The sequence below is a fragment of the Pongo abelii genome, chromosome 11 (assembly GCF_028885655.2).
Source record: "Pongo abelii isolate AG06213 chromosome 11, NHGRI_mPonAbe1-v2.0_pri, whole genome shotgun sequence".
Classification (NCBI taxonomy): Eukaryota; Metazoa; Chordata; class Mammalia; order Primates; family Hominidae; genus Pongo; species Pongo abelii.
The window spans coordinates 42864639-42878804 of record NC_071996.2 but is presented as its reverse complement, the minus strand read 5'-3'; the positions used below and the strand labels follow the sequence as shown (position 1 = coordinate 42878804).

The following is a 14166-nucleotide window of genomic DNA, read 5'->3' as shown; positions in this document are numbered from 1 at the left end:
TTACAAAGACTGTGAATTGAGATGGTCGAGGAATAGCAGTTAGTCTTCTGTTAGGTAAGTGGACGTTTAAAAAGTTGAAGTTAGATTTGAAAAAGGCTGAAATAAAGTGTTAGAGAATTTGTATTTAATTATTTTGTCTCTCAGAGGCCGGTGTACATTTTGAAACAAGAGAATGAAATGTTACAGTCACATTTTTGTTTTGGAACCATATTTTTTCACCAGAGTGGGAGAAATACCGCCATGGACCAAAGGAGCCATAGAGGGAAATAAACTAGTTACGGGGTTATTGTGATAGTTCTGATGATTAATGACGTGGTTTTGAACCAGGCTGGGAATGGTGGAGTGGAAAGTACAGAATGTGTCAGACTTCATTTACAGTAGGACATGGAGGATAAAAGGGAATTTCTAGCTTGGATGACTTGGTGATTGGTGCTGCTGTTAATGAGTGTTGGGATACAAGAGGTTAAGGGTTAATTTTGTCGATAAGATGTGAGATGTAATAAAGACTTTATTGTGGACCTTTTGAATATGAGGTGTTAATCAGACAATCACATAAAGCTATATAGTGAGTGTGTGATAATTTATTTCTAGATCAGAAGAACAACGAGGATAGGTAATATTGATTTTCTGCCCATCAGCCTAAAGGTGGCAGGAAAATAAAGACTGAAGATTGAAGTTAGGGCTTTACTGGCAATATTTTAGAATGGAACAGGAGAGGATTTCATACAGAAGGAAAAGAAGGGAACAGCAAGATCAAAGTTGGAAAGAAGTCCAGGAAGGTAGACTGTGAATATTATTAAGTCAGGAAACTCTAAGGTAGTGTGGTCAGAAACATAAAATGTTGCTAAAAGGTGAAGTAAATAGGAGGCCGAGATCCAGAATTTGACACTTGGCACTTGGTGTTTGTTATCTCTAAGAGGAATTTCAGAAGATAGAGGGTCACAGAAATGAAATGTTGATTGATTAGAGATGAACTGCAGGCAAGTAAGTGGAAGCCAGATTGGGCAATAAAGAGACAAGAAATGTGATGATAAGAGGTGCATAGATTTTTATTGTTATTAGACTGGATAAGACTTCAGTATATTTATTAAATGAGAAGAAGGAACTAGTGAAGGAGGAGAGAGAGGGAAGAAATGCTAGGGAAGCTAAGGCTATTTTAGAACTATCTAGTTTAACCATTCCAATATGATAATAATTTAAATTAAATATTCATTATTGAGTATATTTTCTATTGGAATTGTGTTTATTTCTTAAGCCATAAAAATCTTACCCCCTCCCACTTAAAACAGAGCATTTACCCAGATTTATCAGAAAGTTCTACTAGGAATAACTTTTTTTTATTGTTGACAAACTTAGAAAAAATTCATTATAAAACAATGTTGAAAATCAAATAAGTTGTACTTACAAATAGGCATAGATATGAACTTTTAACAAATGATGTTTTTTCTGTAATTTGAATAAAGTTTTTAGGGACTCTAAGAATCAAGATATAGGATAAATATAATAGTTTTTGTGCTTATTGCTCTAAAATTGACTTAAATTTTTCTCATTTTAATAATGTTTTTACACTTCGAATGCTGTTTTCTAAACATAAACATGATATCAGAGACTCCGAGAATTATTGTTATAGTTCAGAATCAGTTTATCCATATGTTCTGGTACTATACCTAACAAAGCTAATTCTAATAGCTTTCATTTTCATTTTCCATTCTAAGAGATATTACAATCTAGATAATAGGTGAAGAGAAATGGTATAGTCAAGGGTCACTTTCTTATTTCTTCACCTTGAAATAATAAGAATGTCTGTTTCTAACTTGAGTTTTTGGACCATAGTCCTACTTCCAAACCACAAACATCTCTTGCAACTATAACCACTGTTGCAGAAAGAAATGAGAAACATTTCTCATAGGAGACATGGGTAATCCACATTAATCAGGTGTAGTGTACATTGAGGAGATGACGTTTCAATTAGTATTTGTTATGTGAATTAGTCAAATGTTTTTCTCTGTCTCTAGGATATCGACAGTGTGGTACAGAAGAATTTAGTTGTGCTGATGGGCGGTGTCTTCTAAATACTCAATGGCAGTGTGATGGAGACTTTGACTGTCCTGACCATTCTGATGAAGCACCTTTAAACCCAAAGTGTAAAAGTGCAGGTACAGAAATATATACAATATCGTGTTTATTCTAAAGTGTTTTCAATGGAAAAATTGTGATTTTCTGTCTAGTATAGTAATCAACGAGAGAAAATGCAAATTATTAAGCATGGGATGTTTCTAGTGACACCATGCAGGGTACTAGTAGTTGACTATGTGGGAAGCTAGTTTTGGAAATTTAAGTCTGTGCCAAAAATATAAAGATTTGAGGCAGTGGTACTGCTGAATTCACCATCCTGTCTTCCCCACTGCCAAAAATTCATTATATCTTCATATATTATTTTATATAAGAATAATTTCACAGTATTGGCCTATTTGAAAATTCAAATGCAAAAAAGTTAAAATTTACTGAGAAGTAGTCTGTATTATTCATAATTAGGCAAGATGAAACAAATTGCTTATCATTTGAGTACACATATATTAAAAACTTGGTCTGTTTATCACTTCTCTATTCCAAATACTAAATATATAATCATATATTACAGAATATACTCAATATTTTTTCTTATGGACTTTACATGATAATGGGCTTTCTTTTAGCATGTATGATGATGAGTGTTGTTCAAGTCATCTGGCTATTTTCCATATCAGTATTTGGAACAACTATTATTCACCACTGATGTCTGTTTTATACCCTGACTTCAAAATGTCAGTGTTATATTTCCAGGAAGAAAAGAATTTAGGAATATCTACCTATTCTAGATTCTTAGTTTTTAGTGACATATAATTTCTCAGAGACCTATGGCTTGAGGGAATTGTCAAGCTATCATTACGCTTTTGAACTCATTCTTCACAAAATAGAGGAGGCAGAAATAGTTCATTAATTTTACTATGGATGTTTATTTTGATAATTAGTTTTCATGACCAAGCTATATTTGCAATAAGTGTTGAATATGAAAGTACAGTTTGCCCTTGGTTTTCTGAACTTTATGTATAAGGTATTATACTGAATATGTAAAGCATTTTATATATACTTATATTATGATTTTTGACACACGAGTTAATGATATTTGTGAATGTTTTCAACAACTGTAGTATAAAACAATGGCATGCCCTTTATGTTCCATTTGTTTTATTTTTTTTCCAGAACAGTCATGCAACAGTTCATTTTTTATGTGCAAAAATGGCAGGTGCATTCCCAGTGGAGGTCTTTGCAACAATAAGGATGACTGTGGCGATGGTTCAGATGAGAGAAACTGCCATATAAATGAATGTTTGAGTAAGAAAGTCAGTGGATGTTCTCAAGACTGTCAAGACCTTCCAGTCAGTTATAAGGTAGGTACTCATCAAAAGTAGCAAATCATATGATACATTAGAATTTGAGGTTAAGAAAGCTATTTAATCCAATATAGATGAAAAAGTTAAAAGCCATCATAATATTAAAACTACTTAAATGGAGAGTGTCTATATGAAGATACCATAATAGTAGTGTGATATAAAAGTTGTGAGAGTATAGTTAAGAAGACAAAAATAAAATTGAAGCATTTTTCTACATGTTCAGAGCATAAAGGAAATACATAAACCAGGGAAGACTAGTGGTCGGAGACAATACTGCTATGTTAATAGCTGTATAAATACGTATTTAACTCTTAAGTTTCCATTTCTTCCCTCATTCTCTCTTCAGTACATCTTCGAAGTGGAGTGGGCTAATCATTTACTACAACACTGGATAATGCAATATTTTTCACACAAACAAGAAGGAAAAATCCATAAACTATGAATTATTAGGACTTAGTGTGAATACACTAAAATAAACCATATGTAATATCCTAATTGTTTTTTGTAAGTACCATTTCCCTGAAGAGGGTGATTCACTGACAGAACTGATGGACAGAAATAGCTTCTAAAACCAACTCTGTTTCAGTATGTTGGAATGATGGACAAAACTAACACAATGTTGAAATGTAACGTTGTATATAATGTTAAAATCAACTTTGTAAGTATGGAAAAACCTCATTAAGAGCAATTCCTTTGAAAATTAGTGTTTTTAATGGAGCAACAACTCTGTATGAATCTTCAATAGGACATAACTACTATAAACAACAGAGGCAGTCTAATGAAAATTAGGACCATTACAGGGTTTAGATTTTGTTGTACTGAGTTCTGCCTGGCGGTACTGTGCACGTGTATGGACACAGCATTTTATCAAGAGAAACTATGACAAATTGGAGTGTATCCAAATTTCTATATCCAGAAGCATTAGAGTCTGGAGCACATCTTCAGAAGAAGTTTTGCTTAGAGCAAAGACGAGTTGCTAGCTGTATTCACACACTGTATGTGAAGTACTCTAATAGGGAACGTACTTAATCTGAGTTGCTTAAAAGATTGGAATTAAGAGTTGGAAAACAGATTCTGTTCAATACAAGGAAGAAGTTTCTAATGTTAGAACACTTCATATTGGAATAAACCACCTCACACATCACCAGTGAAAGTGTTTCTGCAGTGGCTAAATGATTTTCTTTAAAGGATGGTAGAGAATTTTTGTATGGCAAAGATGTGGGGCCATTGTTCCTGCCAGCCTTAGCATGCTATGACAAGCCAGTTCTATCTAACAGTAAATTCAACTAAACAACCAATTTGCAGTTTTTAAGTTCTGAATTTCTGGTATTATTAACTTAGCTACATGGTTAGGTTGGTTAGGATTTTATTGTATATAGACATAATCTAAGAACCACAATAATCAATTCCTCCCTGCAAAAATTAGAGATAAAAAACTGAAACACCAAGAAATATATATTTTTAAAAGTTTTTTAGACCCAAGATTGTATTAAGAAGTGGTTAAACTTGTAAACTTAGAACACGAACTCATTCACAAACAATATATTACAGGCAGAAAGAAACAAAGCAAATGAGCCAGGACATCTTTTAATGAGATGAGCATGCATCAGATAATTAATTTTGGCAGTAAATATTTTAAAAACCAATGAAGCAGAAAAGAAGTGTTATTGATCACTTGTGTACAATTAACATAGAAATCTTTCCTGAATGTATCAGGGAATGTGTTTTAGAATTATTGCAGGTAACTAATTAAAATTTTAAGTCATAGCATTACAAATAATTATTTAGTTCTATCATATATACAGTTATGTACCACATAATGATGTTTTGGTCAACAATGTGCTGCTTATACAGTGGTGTTCCTATAGAATTATAATACCGTATTTTTACTGTACTTTTTCTAAACCTATGGTGAGAAATGTTTAGATACACAAATACTTAGCATTGTGTTACAATTACCTACAGCATTCAATATAGTAACATGCTCTACAGGTTTGTAACCTAGGAACAATATGCTCTACCATATAACCTAGGTGCATGATGGCCTATACCATATAGGTTTGTTTAAATACATTCTATGACGTTCACACAATGACAAATCACCTAACAGAGTATTTATCAGAACATATCCCTGTCATTAACTGATGCATGGCTGTGTGTGTGTGTGTGTGTGTGTGTGTGTGTGTTCTATATGATACATTTCGAAGTAGATTTATTTGTGTTTATTCCATGTGTATTTAATGTCTATGATAACAAACTTGGTAGTAAATTATAAAACATATAGAATATCAATTATATACTTTGTGACATGACATCAAAAATAAGGCTTGATGTTATTTTAAATGCCTGCATATAAGAAGTATTAGCACACAGCCATACCATATTTGTAAACTGCTTTTGGTAGAAGACAATATCATCCAGAAACACATGTTAATTCATGCTTATGTTAAGTATCTTGAAAGATTCCTCACACATAAACACTTGTTTATTAACACTTTATAAGTGCCAGTGTTTTCATTTTGTCTTCTCAAGAAGCCATAGAACAACGTGATAATTCTAGTTAAAATGGACAAAAGTATTTAATCCTTCACAAGGTGTGTGCATATGTTATCAGACAGAATTGCTATGATGTTTTTAAGTATGTACACATGTAAAAGCTAGTTAATAATATAAAACATCTATTGATGGAAATATGACTTGTACAAACATTCAAGATGAGACCAGAATCATAAACAAAAGATTTAAGCAAAGGTTCAAACCAAATATTTTACATATTGTGTTCATATTTATGTATATGTATATACATACACATGTATATATTATGCACACAAATATATGTCATATATATGACAATTTGCTGATAGGAAACTGAGTAAAAAGCTTTATGCACAACAAGATGCTTCTACCACGTTGCAAAAATACGTGAGCTGATAGATTTCTCTGTTTCAGAGAATGGTGAAAACTATCCAGCAGCCTACTTCTCCTTGTAATATAAGCAGAACATGACAAGAAATCATCCTCTAAATTCTGCAATAAAATGAAAATTGCTTACAAAAGCAAAATTTAGACTTTTTGGACTGTGGCCAATTTTCATGTTTGCAGTGAAACAAATACAATGTATCTAACTATTCAAAAGGGAGTAATAACATTTAACTGAAGCAAAAATCTTATTTTGATAGGAAGGATAATTTACCATGTAAAAATAAATGTACTTCTGGGAGGGAAAAAAGTTATGATGTATACAGTAGAAATAAAATGATCAATATTTGTCATGTTACTTGAAAAGCTGCAAAGGAATTTTCCTGAGGGAAATAGAAAAGGCTTAGTTATTTTTTTCTGCTAGCTATATTTTCTTGTAAAAATTAATGTAACTCAAGAAAATTCTAAATAATTTGGAATGGTGAGAAAAATTAAGATGAGGCTGAATACATATAATTCTCACTTTCATAAAAATTGTCTTTTTTAAGTGAAAGAGAACATTCTAATCTTATTTTCTATAAAATATCTTTGAAAATGCAAAAGATTATTATTTTCTTTCATTCAGTTTATGAAAGTTAATGAGTAGAATTTCCTACAGATGTCTTTTTATTATTTGAGATCAAAAATATTTTTATTAAAATAGATTAACAGATTGAGATTATACATGTTATTTCAAACAAAATAAAATTTTAAAAAATTTACTGTAAATCTTCAACTTTTGTTTATACAATGTTATATTATAGTAACATTAATCAATTTTACCTTCAAGAAATTAATTTTCCATTGTGTGTTTTTATCCAAGCCATCTATTTCATATAGTACTTCTATAAACCTGACATGAGGCATTCAAAGTGATTTTCAGAAACCCCATTAAAATGGTGATGCACTTTGTTTCATTTAGTAATACTGTTTTAGAGGAATTCAACACATTCTATAAAATTTCCTTTCATTTGTCCTAAAGTGACTCTTGATTCAACACTGCTCTGTATCTACCAATTGGACCTCTGGCTTCTGACTACACAATCACTTGGCTTAATTTTTAGGCCAATTTGGGATTACTATCCTGTCAAATTTCTCATTTTCTTTTTTTTTAAAAATATTTGTTTTTTAAAAAGTGAGTAAAAATATATAAAATCCATCATTTTAACCATGTTTTTATGTGTACAGTTAATGGCATTAAGTATGCTGTTTTCTTTGGCCATAGTTAAGTACCAATTCCTCCTGGTGGCAGGATGGATCTTCTCAAGAAAAGTAATATTGTCACTCAGTGAGATATAATGAAGGGAGTTTGGGAAATCAAGCTGTGGCTTTTACCTTCATTTTAACCCACTGGATTGCTAAGTGGGTTATAGAGATTTTAAAAGTCCATTATAATTTCTGAGCATTATTAGATAAATTGTTGGTGTCGATTGTTAAATGTAAAAGTGCTAAGAGCTTAAAGGGTTTCATTTCTTGTAAACAGAATTGGGAAAAATAATGATTTATCCTTTAATTAATTTCAGATGAATTTGATGTTACTTGGTTGCTTTCCTCCCCAGTATTGAAAATGTTTCTTGTTCTTAAAAATAATTCTACTCATAAATTGTTTCCTGATTATTTATTAATATGGACATATATCATTCTAATATCTTTATTCAATAAATTCAAAGCTCTGCCATCACTTTTATCTGATAATAAATAAATAAATAAATTTTATCCAGATTATGAAATATTTACTATGGAGAGCTCTTGAATACTAGTTACTTTTGACAACTCAGAAATCCTTCTTAACTCACATCCTACTCAATACTTACAATTTCCTTTATTCAAAGACCACTGATCAGTCTATGATCATAATCATCTGGCCAAGTATAGGTTCATTTTCTGTAATAATAATTCTCAAATGCTACCTGACAGGGACTGAGAACAGAACTGAGAGACAATGACCAATCAAAGTACCTCATCATTTTTAGGAAGGCAAAAAATATACGTGGCATAATGTTTGTAGCCTAAGAGTTGACAAATCAGTTAGTTAATATCATGTATCATCAGAAGGACAAATAAAACATCATAGAGATGCTGAAGGAAAGAGTTATTAATACAAATTGTTTTAGTTATTGAGATAAAAAACATCTACATTAATATTACTGTTTATTCAGACACCTACGTATCTAGGTATGGAATCAAACACAGTCAATAAATATTAATTGAGGATTACTATGTATTAAAAATTTCAGTGTGTACAAGATCTCCTACTGGCCTTATCTAAACAACTCCCTCTTCATGCTATTAGATTTCTCGTCAACTAACTGAAGATAATATTAGATTGGTACAAAAGTAATTGTGATTTTTGCCATTGAAGGTAATTGCAAAAGCCACAATTACTTTTGTACCAACCTAATAATATCTACATTATAGATTTTTATACTGCTCAAATGAAATAACATATGTGACAATATTAAAAATTTTCAAAACTCCATGTAAGGATTAATTCTTATAATTGCTAAAATATTCTAAAAAGACAATGTAATGCAATAGAAAAACAAGAAAAGAAGTAGAAAGTTTCACTCTTTTTTTATTTGCTTTGCCAATCTCTAACCACATGGCCTTAGCAATGTCAATTAACTTTTACAATCTTGCCAACTTCAAAAGATCAAATGAAGATATTTGAGAGAGTGCTTTCTAACTAACTTTACATAATATACATAATTCCCATCAAAGGTCAAATGCTGGGAGACAGAAAGACTTGCCTTTATCTATTTTCAAGTGCTTTTCTTGCTTAATGCTAAAGAGATATCCAATAGTAGAAGACAGTGACAATGATATGAATTGATCATGCTCGTTTTTCTTTTCCCAGTGCAAATGCTGGCCTGGATTCCAACTGAAGGACGATGGCAAAACATGTGTAGACATTGATGAATGCTCTTCAGGCTTTCCCTGTAGCCAGCAATGCATCAATACATATGGCACTTACAAGTGCCTCTGTACAGATGGGTATGAAATACAACCTGATAACCCAAATGGCTGCAAATCACTCTCAGGTATCGAACTGAACTTGCCCACTGATCCAACCTCAGTTATACATATGGATCCTGAATTTTACAGCCACTCTTACTGAATTCACTCCTCCTTGATGTTTCTGAAAAATCAAAATTCTTCTCTGCTTCCCTTGATATGAGAATCTGTCACTCTGATTTTGTATGCTCTGTTCATAATAACATTGCCTTATGGCCTTGTGAATTATTGAATGTTTTCTAGATTTTGAGAGTGCTCACACAAAAAAGAACTGTCTCTAGCACTGCTTCCTGCTGAATCACATGTTCTTGGGAGCAAGTTTGGCTAAAACTGTTAAAGAGACTATTGTGACATTATTATAATATTTTCCATTCTCCCCTCCACCATACATACATACATACATATATGCTAGCGAGAACAAGTTAACAATAAGAAGAAGCAACAATAGTAATAATAAATCAGCTATATAGGACTATTTGAATTCTTCCACTGATTCAGCAAATATTGTTAAACTTCTCTTTATTCCAAGGAGTGTATTTGATCCTGTAAATTATACATTTAATAAAGCATGGCCCATAACTTTAATCCTTTAGGAGAGAAATCACAGACATTAAAATGATACAAAGCAATAATATGATGATAACTGTTAAATGGGCAAAAAATAGTGACTAAGGGCATCTCTAGTCCCCTTGTTTTTAAGTATAATGAGTCAAATATTATTGCCAGTTTCTTATATAGAGGTTCGTCAGTGGCAACATTTAAAACATTAGCTGTTTTTTCAACCACTTTAATAAAATAGCTATCAGAGATATTAATTTTAAAATGTGGGTTTTTTAATGGGTTAAAACTTTACACATTATGAAGAAAAAAAAATTAACTCCTTTCAATTTTTCATTCCACCATCACTTATCCTTCCCTGAACCAATCTGAGGATTATTTGGAGACAATTTTTTTTTTTTTTTGAGACGGAGTCTCTCTCTGTCACCCAGGCTGGAGTGCGGTGGCACTATCTCGGCTCGCTGCAAGCTCTGCCTCCTGGGTTCACACCATTCTCCCTCCTCAGCCTCCAGAGTAGCTGAGACTACAGGTGCCTACCACCACACCTGGCTAATTTTGTTTTTGTATTTTCAGTAGAGACGGGGTTTCACCGTGTTCACCAGGATTGGAGCCCATTGTTTAATCTACCAATCTACTTGCTTCCGGCCATCTTAATGCTTGCTACATAATGCATTTAGTGACCTGGGACAAAAAGAAGAGATTAAATTGTACAAATGACCAATGTTTCCATTACTTTAAACATTAATAAAGGATTGTGTAGAGGAGATGAATAGTAACAATTAAAATATGGGTCTTGTTACATTATGTATCCACACCATAGTTGTTTCTCATTAACAATTATACTTAGAAACTCATACAAATTTTAAATATAAAAATGTGTTCTTAAAGCATTTATGCTTGTTAAAGCATAAATCTTGCACTACAGAGATTTTTTTAAAATGAAATATACTTAAGTTTTAAAGAACAGAATTGCCTAAGCAGTGAAGTGGAACATGACTGATTAATTTTATATTTATAATTGAGAAATCTATTGACAGAGTGGCAAGGCACCTTCAACTCGAGAGCCAATTCTGTGTTGAAAAGTATTCTGAGTCTCAGTCTGGCCTCAAAAAGAAGATGAGAATGACTAATTTGGGATCCCAGCAAGGATGATAGAAGGGGGTATTTAACATGAGTGATATAGTATATACTGAAGCATAATGTCATACCTTTGATATTACATACTAATTACAAAACTAAAAGACAAGGGGAGAAAAATAATGATTTCAAACAATTTAAAAAGGACAATAATTCTATAACAATAAATAATTTATAAAAAATCCACATTCAATTATGTGATTACTTTTTTAAGTGTTTTTTTTTTCTAATTTCTATCAACATTATGTTTTTTCATTTGGCAAATAAGTTTATGCGTGTGTCTTTAAAAAAAGATGTTAAAATGCTTGGGCAAATTATTCACCAAATGAATCTAGGATTATAACCACTGAGAAGGTGGTCAAATTGATGTTAAATTATTCAGGTATATATTTAAATAAATATAAAAGAAAATCTTTCTGAAATTCTCTTCTTCAAGAAATCATTTTGTTTCCAAATAAATTCTGAAGAGAAAACCAAACCCTAGTGGTTTAGAGGGTCTCCTGTACATTGAGCATGGTCAGATCTTTATCACGCTCTTTCCTAGATTCTAAAGTAAATGAGATACTAACAGACATTGGACAAGCTGATAAGGAAGAAATAAAGACCATTAAAGCATTAAAAAAAAGACTCATGAGGAAAGGTAAAATTAGTAAACAAAGATTTTAGAACGTGGAGTTAGAAATTATTTAAGACAAGTCCTCAGGCAGGTAGAAGAGTATATATATGCAGTGATACTCTTGGTCTTCACTGAGGTCATCCTGAGAGCATTAGCCACTTGATTATCAAGAAAAAATTTTCTGATCATAAGAATGTTTTAGCTGTACTGTAGGTTTCTGAGAGGTGAAGATTATCTTTTTCTGCAATTCATGCAGACAATCAGATTGTAACAGCAGATATTTTCTACTAATTCCAGATAAATTATCTGAATGTCAAGAATATTGAGAGTAAAGGGATGCACTTAGAATTTTCTAAATTTTCTGTACTGCCTGGGCGTGTGCTGCCTTTTCATTCTACTGCCAACTAGGTTGCTCAGTATGATCCTTTTTAAACCCTGAATCTACCAGATCACCACTACATTTGAAATCACATTGCTGCTAAACTAAACTGAAATTATGCAGAGGGGAAAAGCATAGATACTTAAAGTCTAATATGTTATTTGTGTTGGTGTTTAGATGAAGAACCTTTTTTAATTCTTGCTGATCATCATGAGATAAGGAAAATTAGCACTGATGGCTCCAACTACACACTTTTAAAACAGGTATGGCACTCCCGAGATGACACCGTAACATTTAACATGTGTACTAGGTATGTGTTAGAGCTGTAGAACTACCTAGCAATTAGAATTTGTGAAGCATATTTTTAGTTGTCAGGAGAAATATTTTCTTTGAAAATATTTAGTTTGTATCTGTTCTGCTCCAAATTTATCTTTGCCTCAAACTGTGTAATAGTGACAGAAATATGTGAAAGCACTGTCTAGAACAAGTGTGCCAAAATTAAGGTTATTTCTAATTTTTCTAGTATGTTTATGCCAGTTTTAAGTATAAACGAAGACCACCATTCCTGTGGTGTATTTTCAGCAGCATGAAGAAGATTTACTTTCCTAAAAATATTTTGTTACTCATTGATAGATTCCTCCACTGCTTTTTATAATAGTTTCATTCATTTTTCTTCAGGATTTAGTCTCAAGTGTTAAATATCCACTAGCTAGTAGGATATTGACTCATTCTGACAGAGTTGGATTCTTTAGTCTTCCTCTATGTCACAGGTTAAAAATAAACATTTCAGATGAAAATCCAGATTTCTGGCTACTCAGGAAAAAAACAGAAAAGTGTAGTAGGGCAGCACTCACATTCCCGATTGGTCAAAATCCAAGCTGTGTAGCAGCTGCTACATTGATGGAGAGCCCTGCTCTCCAGTTCACCAGTGTTTTCAGACTTTCCATGTGCTTAAGACATGTACACTTGCCTTATCCTGAATAGCCATGAGGTTTACACCCTTGTTCTGGGTATGGAGTGTGCCACCAACATCCACCATATCATACTGCTTCTTTCTTTAATTATAAATCTTACAAGACTGAGTAAAATATAAAATATTGTTATGTTGTTTATAAAAAACTAACAAAAATTTAATCAAAATATAAGAATGAACAACTATTTCTTTAAGACATAAATAACATAAGAGAAATACTTAAGGATAAAACGTATATATAACTGCTTCAAGATGGAAAGATTTTGCTGTCGAAATAGTTTCCTAGTTTATCTAACTTGATTTAATATATTTTTTTCTGTATTTTTAAATTTTTTCTCGTGCTTTTAAACTTATATCAAAATGATAAGATATTAAAAATTATCTTTCTTGGGATATGACTTCACAGCCCTTCTAAGCCCTTCTATAAATTCAAAGTTAGGTGCATCAGACACATATTTTCTAGTATAGTCTCTGGAACAAGGACATGTCTATTGTTTTCACTAGGTTGTACATATATATATATATATATATATATGTAGACACACACACACATATATACATAACATTCTGACCATTTAGACTCCACTATCTCAGTTTAAAGGAATAAAGTTACCTCTTTAGAATATTTTTAAGCTCAGCTGAACCATAAGTTTAACTAATATAGAACAATATTCATTATCTTAATGACAGAGCTATAATAGAGCTTCAGTGATAGCTTGTTGCTTCATTTTCCTACCTTGTAGCTCAGTACATGTCTACCAGCATTCCTTTTGTTGTCTTTCACAGATAATGTGTTGTCAGAAATTGTTCTTAATGGAACAAAATGATTTTTTCCTCTATGCATCATTTAAGTCTATTTCACATAACAGAACTACTTTAATGCTCTTTTTTTAAAAAAACATTTTAACATAGCTCTTTTCTCCTGGTGGTATCATTTTAGACTGTTGCCAGTCATTAGTACCTAAGTGGGGATGAGTTTCAGATACTTTCTTAGTGCAGTACATATGGCAATGAAGAAACAGTGAGGATGATGAAGACGTTCATGAAGGATCTGAACACACCTATGTCTTTGGAAAGCAATTGGTAATTTTGTCCA

General features: G+C 32.0%; 1 protein-coding gene across 1 annotated transcript in view; it reads left to right on the top strand.

Moving 5' to 3' along the window:
* The window catches only part of LRP1B (LDL receptor related protein 1B), a 1899171-nt gene that overhangs the window by 1623473 nt on the left and 261532 nt on the right, over positions 1–14166 (top strand). The window contains exons 54-57 of the mRNA XM_024243817.3: positions 2016–2156; positions 3244–3431; positions 9250–9433; positions 12275–12360. Coding sequence (XP_024099585.3) covers positions 2016–2156; positions 3244–3431; positions 9250–9433; positions 12275–12360 — 599 coding nt within the window. The remainder of the gene's footprint in view (positions 1–2015; positions 2157–3243; positions 3432–9249; positions 9434–12274; positions 12361–14166) is intronic.